Source organism: Phaenicophaeus curvirostris, chromosome 2 (assembly GCF_032191515.1).
Source record: "Phaenicophaeus curvirostris isolate KB17595 chromosome 2, BPBGC_Pcur_1.0, whole genome shotgun sequence".
NCBI lineage: Eukaryota > Metazoa > Chordata > Aves > Cuculiformes > Cuculidae > Phaenicophaeus > Phaenicophaeus curvirostris.
Genome location: NC_091393.1, coordinates 84495765 through 84511297, shown reverse-complemented (window position 1 = coordinate 84511297; position 15533 = coordinate 84495765). Strand labels below are relative to the sequence as shown.

Here is a 15533-nt window from a genome sequence, read left to right as displayed (position 1 = left end):
TGAAAAAAATCACCAATCCAGTGGGGCACAGCTGTTCCTCTGAAAAACCGAGTCCATCAGGCAGCAATTTCTACAGCAGCAGTTCTTCAGGAGTGTGTGGTCCAGTAGTCTTCAGTAGTCTTCGGCACTTCTCCAGTTCTGGTCGTGCAGTGTCCTCAGGAAACACGATCCATAGGATGCCAGGTGCATGCTCCATGCCTTCTTGACAGGCACTATTTATAGGGCAAGTCCGTGCCCTATTAAGATGTGAGGGGTGGTCTTGTTGTGAAAGTTCTCAAACTGGGGCATGCACAGAAGCTCCTTCAGGATGGTTCTGGAATTGGGACTGGGGGCTCCAGGGTCACTGGCAGTTCATCAGACCCTTGCCAGAATAGGCTCTGTGTGAACAATTCGGGTGCAGGTGTGCATGCACAGTGGGGGGGAGGCAGGCAGCACCTGCTGCTGCACCTGCTCTGCAGCAGCGCCCCAGGACAGTGACCCCATCCGTAGTGTGGGGCATCGGGGAGTAGTGTCCACTTCTACACTCTCCCCGCCTCACCATTAACCAGGAGCCACAGGGAAGGCCCCTCAGGCACACACAGCCCTGCATTCAGATGACGTTTAAGACACAACAAATGCAAGTAAAGAAGTTGGTCTTTACACCCTGGATGGAAAACTAATCTAAAGAGCAATGAAGGACTGAATACATTAGCCATTCTGCATTAAATTCCTCTGTGGGCACCTCCAGCGCAAACCACCTGTGAAACTGCAGACTTTGCTTTACAAGACTGTAGTGCAGAGTACAGATAAAAGGATCTGGTGGGGAATAGCTACCACATGGCAAATCCTTACTGCATCCTTCTGTGCATTGAAGTCATGGCATGCAGACAAGTGTTTCATCTCACTTTCAAGACGTTCTTAGGTTCCTTAGCTCTATTAAGTAAATACCCAAATATTCTGTGGAAATTGGACTTAGACTCTGAAGTAATTTAGGAGCTTCTGAAATTTTCATCTCCAGTGCAGAGAAGTTAATACTTTCAAATATTGTTTCCAATTCAGTGGATTTTCTGGATTTATCCTCAGCTGAGAACAGAACCTGAGCCCTTCAACAAAAACAGCAATGCTCCACCTGGCTTCAGCTGCTGTCTCTTGGTAACAGCCACCTCTAGACATCTGAAAACACAGTGGAAAATACTTTGTAATAGACAAGCTACTCATAGGTTAAATACTTTGCTGAACTCAAGCCATTGGCAAGTGGATGGGTCCAGAAAGTTGTGGGTTTCTAACTCTTCCACAGTTTTATTCTTTCAAATGTAACTACGGAAGTGTTTGTTATAAAAGGGTATAGGTTCCCATGGAACATATTTGGTGTCCCGATACTTTTATCTTTTGTGACAATACATTCATTGATTAAAATGGAACATAGGAGATCCAACATAAAAAAAAACAAACCAAAGACTGTGCCTGTAACTCTTTTTATTTAACAAATTAAGACAATCAACCAATATCATCTTCAAAATAGTTCCCATCTGAGTTAACACACAGCTGCTTCTGATGCTGTCAATGCTTAAAACGATTCTGCAGAACATTTTCTGAAACACTTTTGAGGATCTCCGTTGCTTTTGCTTTCACATCTTCCGCCAACAAAAAAATGGCTTCCTTTGAGCCAGTGCTCAAAGTACTCAGTACTCGATCTTTGGGAAAATGCAGTTATTAGCTAAAAAATGCTTCACAGACAAAGCACTGTGGGTTGGCACATTGCCTTGTTGTTAACTCTCTGTTCACTCTTGCACACTGACATTTTCCAACCAAGGGTAAGAAAATGTCTGTATTTGAACACATGCTCACTCATACTGAGTGAAGTAATTGAGCTGAGCTTTGTCTCACTGTGACAGGTTAGAATGTATTCTACAAACATCTCTTTTTCTCTCCCTTGCCACTCTTGTTTCCCAAGCTACAGCATTAGTTGGGGTTTTTTTGTGTTGGACCTTGTATATTTCTTTACATGTTTCACATCTTTGCCCCCCAATTTTCTTTCAGTGCTCCCATTTTTTTTTTATGTTATAAGAAAGGATAGATAAGTGCCTTCAACTGCTTATTTTATACAATTTTATAATTCATTTATACACCTCTTTATGGCCGGATGACTGCTGAGCATTGAAAGAGTAGGAATGTTGAAAATCACACATTTCAAAGATGTGGATTTAGTGCACTTCAATACATACTAAAATGCACCCAACAAAAGGGTGGGTGGAAGGCTTCCAAAACCAGTAAAGAGATGTTGGTCATTAGACATAAGAAATAAATCATCCTTGCAGACAAAAAACCCCACACCAAATCTATAAAAGCTGAAGCTCAAGAAGAGTTTTGTACTGGGATGTTATTACCTTCTGAAACGGAAAGTGATTCAAAGTGACAAAGTGGATGTTGTCTGCTCTGTAGCGAAGGAGGCTACATGACAAGATGTTTCTGGGCAGCTAGGAAGACAGAACCCAGCTTGTATTTGCCCATATTCTTGCAGAACAGTTGTTGTTGATAATGGCAGCGTTTAAGTGGGCTTCAGTAGTCCAGAGACCCACAATAAATAACATCAAACCTAGAAATTACCTTTGAATAACAAGGCTTTCCAGAAATTTGCTATCTTTTGTGCTTGTATTTGCATTTAATTTGAGATTTTTGTTATACATATAAATTTGCTATATATTGAGAGTCAGGCAATGTCTAAAATGTGTTAAATATGTTTTAGAGAGAAACAGGGATTCTTATTCCAAAAGAAGTGAATATTTGTATTGCTAATGCTACTATTAACATCACAACCTGCACTTCCAGTAACTTTGAGCTGTCAATAAATGTCAGCAACAGTAATTATTTGAAATATTTAGACATAGCTATGGCCAAACTTTGAATTTCTGTTAACTGCTGCAGCCTGATCATCCCCAGTCTTGTAATTTATATTGCTTTTTACACAAAGCAAAAGACTGCATTACAAAAAATGTGTTACTGGAGGAGTAGAAATTCTGGTTTACTTGTCCTATATGACTTGTACTATTATTTGTGTGGTACTCCATATTACTCTATAATTAATTTATTACTATGCACAATGTGAGCTATTCCATAAGACTGGATCTCTGCTCCTGAAGACATTTCCATAAATCTTGGTGTGGTTGGTAGGAGCTGTGCTTTCCAATCAGTGTTTCATGCTTATGATCAGTGGTTGCAAATCTGTTTTACAAAACTGGAACTGTCATAACAGCAGGAGAATTAGATTTCTTCAGATCTGTCAGGAGCCTGGTGATATTAGGGATAGTTCACAGGAAAAAAAGGGAGCAACATCTATTCAAGGTTTGGACTAAATAAGAGATATTACCTTTTTAATTCTTCACTACATTGTGAGCTTTACTGAGAGTCTGACTACCCAGAAAGTCATGGGATTGGGCCACAGAAGTACATCTTCTCTTACATGAGAAGTGGGCCAGCAATTTAAAAGTAAGAAAATAACTACTTTGATTGTATAAGCACTTAAAAATATTTCAAGAACTACAATTTATTAAATTGCAGCAGAATATTATGTGCAGCAAACGGCTTCATTCTTAAATTGAGATGCACCACTGAAATACATCATCAGAATTTTGTTACAGCATATTCATGGGTTATCTGGGAGGGAAAAACAGGAAAGCTGTATTTCAGACCACAATTTTCCCTCCTTCCCACCTACAACTGCATTACTGTGCAGAACAAAAATAAATCAGAACAATGTGTTCATGAGTAATGGATGATGAAAAACCTCACCAGAGCAGGAATGAACACCAAGATCACCAATGCAAAGTTCAGTGCAGCATGGATGGCAAGCTCATATTTATTACTTCTCAATTTGTTGCTCCTGCTTTATTTCAACCTTTTGAGCTCTTTTGCTATTTGTAGCAAGCCTAGCTTTACCTACCATCCTATAACATTTTTTATTAACTGAATTTACTGGGTTTGAGGTTTTTTCTATTTTTAATTTCCATTGACCTCTTGGTGGAAACCGTACAATGCTAAGCTGGGCTTACGTGAAATAAGAGGTGATATTTCCATTAACTTCCACAAAGCCAGATTTTTACCAAGCTGGTATAACTTTCTGTGACGGTCTGGTATGAGCATTGAATGTTACACTTATCCCTCTGAAACACATGTTTTTCTTTAATTCAGTTAAATGGACGTGATATCAAGATCTAAAGGATGGGATCCCTACTGGCAAAACGCTAGGGAACTTCCACTGTGAAACTATTTCCCATGCAGCTTTAGAGTAAGGGACATTAAGTGAATTCTATTGGAAACAACAGTAAATCCTCAGTAAATTGAAGGATTTTGGATCATGACCTGTGAATTATTTTATTTTGTTTTTACAAAAGTATCTGTGTGGAGATAGAATGGAGAAAGGAAAAGCAATAGATTGCTAATGTCCATACTAATGTACAAGTAATTAGGACCCCAACAGCAGCACCAGATGATCACAACTTCAGTGTAATTTCTGTAAGAAGGTGTAGGTTGAAGAACTTTTTCTTACAATTTCAGTGGCTTGGTGCAAAAGGAAGAGAAGCCCAAGGAAACAGATGGAAAAACATTTCTGACAGCTTAAGTGCAGTTAATTATTTGTAGGCGAAGCATTCTGCTATCAGCATTGATTTACTGTATTTGAAACTGGAACAGTCATACCAGTGACAATTTTATTCAGAATTGCTGCAATTACCTGACTATAAATAGGACAGGCAAAACTAGAGAGCAACACCTTGCCAATGCAACTGCCTTTTCATCACTTTCAGGAACAGGCAAATACAGGCCAGCATGCTGTGCAGCTGCCCCATTGGTAAGCAGTTCATTCAAGTCTCATCCTCTCCCGTTTATTTTCACCTCCTGCCGTTTTCCTTTAAGCAGATTCAACAGTTATTAAAAAAAAAAAAAAAAGGCGTATCATATGTATGGAATGATGTCACAAGCTAGGTACCACCATTCTCACTTTACAGATGGTGCAAATGAGGAAAACAAAGATTCATTTAAGCATGTGCTTATTGCAGACCTGTTCTAAGGTGCAAAGGGAGATGACATGGTTTTTTATGACTTTGTGGGATTTACCTGTATCACTAGAGGATATGAAAGAGGAAAATAATTGCTCCTAAGTAATAACATCCATCCTTCCAGGTAAAGAGACAGGAAGGCTTGGGGAGGAAAATTCCGGCCTTCACCAACCAACTAGGAGAAGCTGGAGACCAAAGGAATACCTTAGATTATTTCTCCCTTAAAATGTGACATGGAGAAAACCAAATATCATAGTATTTTTTCTGTTCCTTAAGAACAGCTACACAGTTCTTTACTTCCCTTGCTTTGTTTGAAGTATGTTTAACTTGTGTTTAGCCAGGTAGGTGGCCAGGGTCTAAGAGGGCAACACCTTATTCTTCTTTCCTCTATATGTAGTTCTTTTATAATAGGGCTGGCAAGTCTAACAGCGAAAATGACAAAACTAGTCATCCACTATACATGAGTACAGCTGTTCAAAGGCCAGACCACATAGCTCTAACATAGAAGAATCCAGGGTAAATTTCTGGACTTTTTACAGTAATCATACTCTTTGTGTTATATAACAGAGCTATTAGACTTCAGAAAAAAATCTGGGGCTTTATTTTGTACCCTTTGACAAATCCAGGGACATAATTCTGCAGTTACAAGAAATTTACTAATTTGAATACCAGTACACATATGCTACTGAAGTCTACCTGCCACTACTGCAAAATGGTTTAGCACTGGACTGCAGTCAAATGGTGGTAGTCTGTAGCAGTAACCCAGCAAAGATACTGCAGCCCACCTGGATAACAAAACAGAGCAAGGTATATGCTGAGGGATGTATCTTACTCAGTTGCCTGTGACATCCACAGCATTAGAAACTTCTTGATACTGCCAGACACCTTAGAAGGTCTCACTGCTCTTGAGTTCTGTGCTGGAGATACTTGCCTTACATTAAAAAATTCCAGTAATTAATCCTTTGTCCACTTTCATAAATTATTTCTGCTCAGGAGAAGCATAACTGAATTCAATGAAAGAGTAAGTATCCTCATATTAAACGTTTTTTCCATTGACCTTAAGATTTTTCTTGAAGAGAAACAAAATGCTATTGAAAGCAGTAGGATTATTTTTTTTTTGATAAGTATTATGGGAAAGAACAAAGAACATTGTCTTTCATTGCTGATTCATAGCAGGGACTAGTTAGGGTAAGATACTCTCCTGAGTACTCTGAACAACTGTGATCTTACACTCTTAAGAGTGGCAAGACTGGCAAGTCAACAGAGAAATCCTTTAAAGACATGCAGAGTGGAGAGCTTTTCTATGAGAGGATGGAGAAAAAGATGGTTCACTTCTAAAAGAGTGGAGGCTTAAAAGAGCTGACTGCTCTCTGTATGCATCGGGTCCGAAGCAGCGTAAGAGAGAGTGTTTTTCGGCTAATGTTGGCTCAAAAGCAAGTGGAACAAATTACCCAAGAATAAATTTAAAATGCAGAGAAACTTTGTAGTACCAGATCATGAGATCCTGGCAATACTTGCTCACAGCATAGTGGGATCAAAGAATTGTTCTGCTTTCAAATGGAGTTTGAGAAGTACATTGATGAAGTTGCCTGAAACAGAGAACCTGTTTTAAATTACCTAGCATGTCCATTCAAGCATTATGTCTTTGAAGTCACTCGAAGCTTTCACATTCAGAAGACCTACATTGTTAAGTGCCTCTTGCACAAAGCCAAGAGTTAGATGCCAGTGTCAGTTACAAAAACTCACAGAGCTTCTACTCAGCCTCATCTACCTGCTGATAGTCTAGCTCATGCCTGAATCTCAGGACTTAAAAACTGTGTGTTTTCAGGGAAGACATGATCATAGTTTCAACCACCCAATCTCACAAAAAAAAAAATCCAAGCCTTCAATGAAACTGACTTTAAAGCATGTATCTGGAATATAGGCAACTTGAGTTAATTTCTTTTTACTTCCTACTCATCCTGTGACATGCATGGAAAGATCAGTCAGCTGCCCAGACCTGAGAGTTTCATGAGGTAGCAAGATAACTAGAAGTTATACACTGTAATTTGTTTTGTGAATCTAGTTCCTATACTTCTGCAGGAATACATGTATTAGTTAGATGCAGAGAAGGAATTCCATTATAGGCAACCATCAGCATTTTATGCTTTATACCGTGAGTTAATTACACCATGGCAGCAGAGCTTTATAAGTTAGCTCTGTAATGATGCAGCAGTTTCTTAACTCAAGCACACTCCAATTGAATATATCTGTATTGCTTACAGGGTCAATGTGATTTCAAGAGCAATTTAGCCAATTCTGTTGTATATGCAATCTAATCTAATGAACCATCAGAGCCCAGATTAGCTCCCCAAGTGACCCAATTTGGCAGCTTTGTGTGTTTCCAGAACTAGGAATTCTATGTTTTAAGAAGTTAAACTACATCCAGTAAGACCTCCTGGTTATGTCTGTATTTTTAAATTTGAGAATGTCAGCACTCAGGACAACTTGATCATCTAAATATTGTTAAAATGACTCTTGGTATAATTTTTGTGCAGGCCAGCTAGCACTCTTCCAAGCAATGCCCAGGCATGATTCAGGAGTTGGCATGGTCCAGGAGTAGAAAGTTTGCATGCAACAACTGTGCTTTGCAGGCTAACAGAATTTAATTGCGTTAACGTAACCAGAACAAACCAGAAAGAGCCTTGGCACCATACATATACAGTAACTCCAGCTCAGTTTGGACCTTGCCAGACATGAGTTGGCTCCATTCAGCCATTGCTTCTACATCATGCTCTGAAACAGGGTATATTAGCACAGAGGCAGAGCTGCATGTGAGACTGCAACTCTCGACAGAATCCTGTGCCCAGACTAAAAAGTCCTCAGAATGTGGTACAAGAACAATCTATTGGTTCTCAATAGCCAGACCAAGTTTAGCAGTGTCAATGAGCTAACAAGATCAGTTGTAAACAAGCCAGAGTACAGATAGGCCTCACTGCACTGTTCTCTGCAGCATCTCTGGTAGAAACTCCTACTAGCTCATTCACAATACAACATACAAGTCATATATGTGCATGGACTGGTGTTAGTCTTGATCTTACAGGCGTGCCTACTACCATTGGCTGCACGGAAATACCTTAGCAATTTTGAGGGAGGCAGCAACCAGTCCACTAGGTTCAGGGCTGAAATATATTTAACAGCAGTTCTGGATACCTGATGCCTTTGACCTGTCAAACAAATTAACCTAAAATATAAATACATTGTGAGCATTTATGTAGATGTGTATTTGTATATACATATATATGTACAAAGATATACAGCTATATAGACATATGTGCATTTAAATGTGAATTATACGATAAAAATGAGAAACTTTTAAATTACAAAAAAACTGAGCATCTTTCAATCCAAACCTCATATAAGACAAAAACATTTTGTATATTCACTTCAGCTCAAATCTGACAGCAGAAATAAAGCTGCAAAACAGAATTACCAACCACAATTAGCTGGTCAAGTATTTTGTTATCCAGCATTGTGATTAATATAATACCAATATTACAATTATCCTTAATATAGGCAGCTTTTACTTTCCTTTTGCAGTTAGGGGAACATTGTTCTGGTAATTGCTTGGCATGATTAGGTCAAGCCCAAGTTATTTATACATATTACTATGTTACTGATTCATGGTAAATGAGGTACAGAAATATACTGGACGTTCACCTATGGGAATAGCATATAATTAGAAAACGGTAACCACAAATTCTTTTGTTATTGTTGTTATGGGTGGAAAAAAACCCCACTGAAGCAACACACGAGATCCAACGTCCCTGTTTGTTTTGTGTCACATGAATATCCCTGCAGTAGTCACACATCTTGTCCGAACTCCAGTTGATGCTCACTTTTAGAATGTGTCGTATAGCTGTTCTTTCTATGTGAGACGATCTTGCCTTCTGCTTCCTCAGTCCAGAACTGCCATTAAGGAAAAATGAACTTTGCTCCCTGGAAGACAGCAGGGGGCTACAGTTTACAGTGAATTTGCTTAACCATGCAGATCACCCCTGAAGAGGTCACTAGCTCTGTAACTTGGCCCATCTTGTTGCATTTTTTTGCTTTGTTTGGGTTTTGAAAGTCATTTACTGACATAGGCTGAAAAATAGGAGATAAACACAGTTAACTCAGCCACTCTCCCATGGTATTCTGCTTCTTCTTGCCTGGTCTCTCTTCCATGTTCTCTATTTACTTCTTGGGTTCAAAGCTTTCTTCTTTTTGCACTTTTTTTTTAATCATGCATCACTTGGCTCACCCATCTTGTACTTCCAGCTTTTGTTGTTTTTAGTCTTTTATGATGGTCTTCCAGTTAAGAGCTCACCAAAGTGTAGATCATGCTGAATGTAAAAGAAAGACACCATATGAAAGTATTCTTTTGAGGCATACAGAGCACTTTGATTTTTATAACCCTTTACTGTCTGTTCATCTCTTCTGACTGTAATGGCCTGTGCTTTCCTTTGCATTCTTTCCATCTCTCTAAAGCAACTTAATTATGGTATATTCAAGATGGGCATCAAAAAGAACTCAAGAAATAACAAATTCATTATCAACACCACAAGCTGTGTTTGAGCTTATTAAAGTCCTGTCTGATGTTTGAATTTGAACAGTGAAGAAACAAAACCATTTTGCTTTAGTGCGTTTGATCTTTCAAGCTTCAACTAGCAACTCCTGGTAGGGTAGACAAGGTTTCCCATGGACCATATTATTTTGTTTCCTTTGGAAAAATCTCCATGCAGTAGAAGAAACATAATATGCAGACACTGGCTGGAATGGACCTATATATATTAAGTGCAACTCCAGAAAGCAAAGAAATCACAATAGATAGCCATGGCTCCATTTTACAGCAATTCTAATTATGTCAGTACCCATGAAACCACAGCAAAAGTGAACGTAAATAATACTATTTTATTTAGCACCAGGTAGTGGATTTTGGCTTATGACCATGTTTTAGAATGAAGGAAGTGAGGTTCAGAGGAAGCTGCACAACAATAAAATCTCAGCAGAAATACTAGACCATACTACATAGCTGACTTTGAAAAGGTGTTTTAAGCAACACAAAAATGTGCAGTTAAAAATGCTTCTCTCTTCAGCTATCTCTCCTTGAAACGCAAACAGATCTTGTCTAGCATTAACTGCTATGCTTTCCATTCTTGCCCCCATCAGGAGGTCATGGCAGCCAAGACACTGGTGGATCAAGGCACTCAGCCCAAACCTACAAAGCTACTGGACGCTGAACTCCTGCTCAGATTCTCATGCCCCATCCATCTCCATGTGAGTTAGGCACCTACCAGCTTCTATGAGTTAAGGTTCTACTTTCTTTCTCCCTCTCATGTACGCAGGCACAGGCACAGAAAACTTTGTTGTCTATACTATTTAGAAATAATTTGGAGACATGTTAGTCTGCAGCAATGACTCCCCAAGATATGGGAAACAAACGAACAGATAATAGACCAATGATCAAAGGAGAAATATTTATCTTCTTCCACCAGCATACCAACCTGCCTTACAGAGGCATTATGGCATGCAAGACTGGCTTGAAGACTCACTCTATTCAAATGTGTTATGGAAGATGGAGTAGAAGAAAGGTGTCATAAAACAACAAAGCGTGTTAACCTTTGTCATCAAGTAGTTTTATGGTGTGATTATAGGGGTGACTAAAAGCATAAGGATTCTGTCATGGACTTACCTTCAATATGATCCTCACATATTCTTGCACTGGGCATTCATAGTTGTGCACTAAAGACATCTGACAGCTGAAAGGGGCAGGGGGCACAACACACAACCAGAGTGCCCATCTTCAAGCATATACTTAAAGTAGGGGTATGGACCATGCACAGGCTTACCCTGTTATTAGAGAGAGGTTGTAGGAATGACTACAGGTACAGTGCACCTCATGTTCCTACCCACCATCTACTAACCATCTGAGTGAGCATCACTACACTAACAGTTGTAGTCTTTTTCTTATGATTCTCTTGAATCATAAGAAAAAAAATCAGCTGATACAGCACAGTACATTATAATTTTTATTTGATGTAATTTCACTGTTATAACACTTGCTATTTCACCTGTCCGAAGAGATTATTCAAGATGAGCAAATATGTTCTCCTTGGGTTTCCTTCTGTAAATGCTTAATACTTTGTACTGAGGTGTCAGCAGCTACAAGCACACGCTACTTCAAGTGAGCATGCTCCCCTGAATCAAGAGCAGAAGCAAGTTTTGTAAGACTAAGCAAACAGGCCAGCTGGTTCCACTCACCCCTAAATGCAACTTCACATGTCAAATGAAAAGTAGCTATTATTTCCTTAGTGAAATGACCAAACTTACCAGTACAGATAGTAGAAGAAGGAAAGGAGGTAGAAAGCTAGCTTACACCAGGCCTCTTTTTGACAGTAACTCAAGGTATCTGCATTCATGACTGCAGGTGGATCATACGCTAGCTCTGAACTATCTGCTGGGCAACGGAAATACCTGAAAGAGAAGCAGAAGACATCTGGCAACACTCTGTAATATTCTGTATGAAATACCTGCAGATACACACCCTTTTGATCACTAGCTAAGAAAAAAAAAATCAACTGTCTTCCTGATACAGGAGGAATTTTTCTCTCTTTTTCAAGCCTCTATTTCCAGATGTTAAAATTAGGAGACTAGTCTAAGCAGGATGTTCTTATAGAACCAAGAAATTAATTAATATGGACTTTCTATGTGCTACTAATTCTTTTGATTGAAACATTGTCCTTCCCTATATAGTTATTTCTGGCTTATTAGTAACTTACATATTATGAGTGACAATATGTGTCAGCTCGTGATTACAGCATGGAGGGAGGATTACTGGGCTTTAACTGCAAGTGCACAACTAATTTCAGACATGGTGAAAGGTGATGTTCTCAAACAACTGATAGCCCAGTTCCTTCAACTCTGAAAGTCAAAACATCAATATGGAATAATATGAGCAGGCTGATTAATGTTTTCTACACGTAGCATAGCTCAAAAACATACCATCCAAGTAATTTTAATTGGAAAAAGATTTTCTTCTTACATAGGATAAATTCCTAGTTATTCTCAGCAATAACAGGATGTTGAAGAAAATCTGACAAAATAACTTCTTTTTTTGACAAAGTAAAAACAAAGGCAAACAAAAAAAGAAGTCCTTATCAATGCTAATTAACTGCTTTAAAATCGTCACAAACCTGATGAAATATTATTACTTCTGTTGCTTTTAAATAGTAATGCAACCACTGAAGATTGCTGGGATTGCTTATAGATAGGTAAATAGACACACAGATAGAAATAAACCTCCCGAACAAGTGACCAGCACCAAACTTAGGAAGTAAATGTTCTTATAATAACTTTGCCTTCCTCCCTTTCATCATTAGTCACATCCACTTATAATCTCTAATAACATTATAAATTCTTTTACAGAGACTACAGGTGAAACTTTGCTCAATTATCTTCACAATGAACCCAAACCTGTCTGTGGTTAAACCAGCAGAAATTATGGAGTAATGACAGCAAAGCATATGGAGAACCATGGAAAAAAAGACAATCAAAAGTTCTCTCCGAATGTTGAGATCCTTATTTAGAGCCTGACCATTTTCACCTTGGATGTAAAACACAATTTTATTTTTTTTTAATTAAAACAATATCATTGTCACACTTTCTTTGATAACCCTTAGTCAAACAGCACCATTAAACACTTCTATTACACCCAACCAATAAGGAGAAAAGAAGTCATAGATTCTGAGACCAATATTGGCAGTCTACCTTCTGAATAATATACTTTATCATATGACTCTGCATTACTATCAAGCTTTTGCAGAAAATAGTGTAAAAAAGCTACAACTTTTTAGTTCCTGATTGAGATAAGAGTTTTGCCTTCTATACAGAATTGTTCTTCAAGCTACTTCACAACAAGAGCTATCTGCTGCCATATGTATCTTCATATCACAAAGAGACTGCCAGTCTTACGTGATCAACTTTGAAAGCCCCTCACTGAATATCAACACATAGCAGAGATTCTTCCAGTACCTGAAAGGGACCTACAAGGAAGCTGGAGAGGGACTGTTCACAAAGGCTTGTAGTGATAGGACAAGGGGGAACAGGGATAAACTGGAGAGGGGCAGACTTAGGCTTGACATAAGGAAGAATTTCTTCACCATGAGAGTGGTGAGGCACTGGAACAGGTTGCCCAGGGAAGTTGCAGATGCCCGATCTCTGGAGGTGTGAAGAATTCTGCATAGTGAAGAATTTCTTCCTCATATCTAATCTAAATCTTCCCCCTTCCAACTTAAAGCCATTCCCCCTCACTCCATGACCTTGTGAACAGTCCCTCCCCAGCTTTCTTGTAGCCCCCCTCAGGTACTGGAAGGTTGCTATAAGGTCTCCCCAGAGACTTCTCTTCTCCAGGCTGAACAACCCCATCTCTGTTTTCTTCACTCATATAAATGTTCATGAAAATTATTTACTTCTTCTCTGGAAATGTAAGTTTTAGCTACTTCTAGGCAAAACTTCTAGGCAAAAGATACTCAGCCACACTCCTGTCACTGCACTTCATAGTTCATACAACCTGCATGCGTGCTGAGATGGCAAATAAGGCTAACAAGCAGTAAGAATATAAAAGACAGTCTTACCTCCAGAAGTGATAAAAAAGCAAAGGAACATTTAACCCCAGTGTGAGCCACTCTTGAGCGCACAAAAACATTATGCAGAAAAGACTATGGATAGAGTACTCTGGCAACACCAGCTAAAAAGAAAGGAACAGAAATAACAGATGTCAGTAAAACACCTCTTTGATTTTAGTCACCTAAGCAGTTTTTCAGAAAGCAAACCATCTCTGCAAGTCTCTTGTGTCTCTGTGTCTGTCCCTTGACATACTTCAGCTGACAGGTGGCTTTGCTACGAGCAATGAGTGCAAGATGCAGTGCCAGGCTTATCCAGGTTCTAACCATGGATATACGCCAGGGGTTTGTTGAGAGGCAAGGGACACATCACTTACTGTTTCACCTGGTGCTCCAGATTTCTGTCTACAAAATGTAGATGATTTTACTGCCTTTCTCACAGAAGCATTATGAGACTAAGTGAACATCTATAAAGGAGTTCTTGAAGAAGATGTACTATTACTGATATGTTCAGAAAGGAAATAATGAAGCTACTACTGAAGCTTCACTTCTATATTGGAGGAGTGTCCTTAGAGAAAGAAATATGTATATGTTATATACATCCCAAAAAGATCAAATCCATTACTAAGAATCGCAAGCTAAAACCTGATACGACAGGAAACTCACTTCCTTAGTAAATACATGGCTCCCCACACTACTTTTTTCAGACCCAAGATGATTCTTTCTATTAAAAGGCAAAGTGAGTGGGCAGCTGGCAGAAGCAGAAATGTATGTGATGTTGATTCAGAGTAGTTATTTCTACAGGCATTTTGTTTTTTTCACTGCTTTCCCACTTCTTAGCTGGCTTTCTTCTCTTCTTTTCTTCCAATACCCTTTTTTCAGAAATATCTATTTCTTCTCATCATTCAAGTCATAGAAGAGAATATTTTCCAGCAGTATATATTTCTCAAAGCTAGATAATCCCGTGCACAGTTCATTGGCATCCCTTGTTGCATTTTGGAGCTACATCAATCAAAGTTAAATCACAAAAAGCATTTAAGGTGCTTCTTTTGATGTAAATTCATTTTCATCTGTCAAGTAATTAAAGTGAGCTCTATTTTTTAAAATGGTGTAAAAACAACTATACAGCTACTCCCAATACCTACCAGCTCCCATAATGCAGGGCCGCAATAAGACCTACGCCTTCACTAAAGATTCAGATTCCACATGGTAGTTATTTATCACTGCTGGATTTTTTTATATGACTATAACCTTTCCCCAAAGAATGATTCATCTTAATCACAAATTGCAGACAAGAAAAGTCTTCATGATGTATGTCTACCAAATAAAAATCACAACACTTAAAAGCACATTACATTCACTATCACATATTTGATTTCTGATTCCCATAGAGTCCACAAATTTAGCAATAACACAATCCTGGTGCTGGATCAAAAAGCTTGGCTGGTAATAACAGGGAAGGAAACCTATGGTGAAAACTTAAGTGGAGCTTAAAACAAAACAAAATGCTGTGAAGCTACAAATGAAAAAAAAGGAAGCAGTGGACTCACAGAAACACTCACTCTCCAGTCACAATTCCTTGTGTAAGTCAAATCTACCTATGCTTTTGATAGAACAAGAAATTAGTCAGGGGCTGGAAAACAGGCCTTATGAGGAGCGGCTGAGAGAGCTGGGGTTGTTTAGCCTGGAGAAGAGGAGGCTCAGGGGAGACCTCATTGCTTTCTACAACTACTTGAAAGGAGGTTGTAGAGAGGAGGGTGCTGGCCTCTTCTCCCAGGTGACAGGTGACAGGACAAGAGGGAATGGCCTCAAGCTCTGCCAGGGGAGATTTAGGCTGGACATTAGGAAAAAATTTTTC

General features: G+C 38.9%; 1 protein-coding gene across 2 annotated transcripts in view; it reads right to left on the bottom strand.

Moving 5' to 3' along the window:
• Positions 1–15533, bottom strand: part of CNIH3 (cornichon family AMPA receptor auxiliary protein 3) — a 199241-nt gene that overhangs the window by 144368 nt on the left and 39340 nt on the right. Inside the window, exons 4-6 of one of the 2 annotated variants that reach the window (XR_011337055.1) lie at positions 13688–13800; positions 11385–11528; positions 7511–9397 (exon numbers count right to left, since the gene is read on the bottom strand). Coding sequence is in view for 1 of the 2 variants with exons in the window: in XM_069852757.1 (XP_069708858.1) it covers positions 9370–9397; positions 11385–11528; positions 13688–13800 (285 nt within the window). In the remaining variant the exon portion in view is untranslated. Of the gene's footprint in view, positions 1–7092; positions 9398–11384; positions 11529–13687; positions 13801–15533 lie in introns of those variants that run through there. The other variant, XM_069852757.1, reaches the window with a different exon arrangement.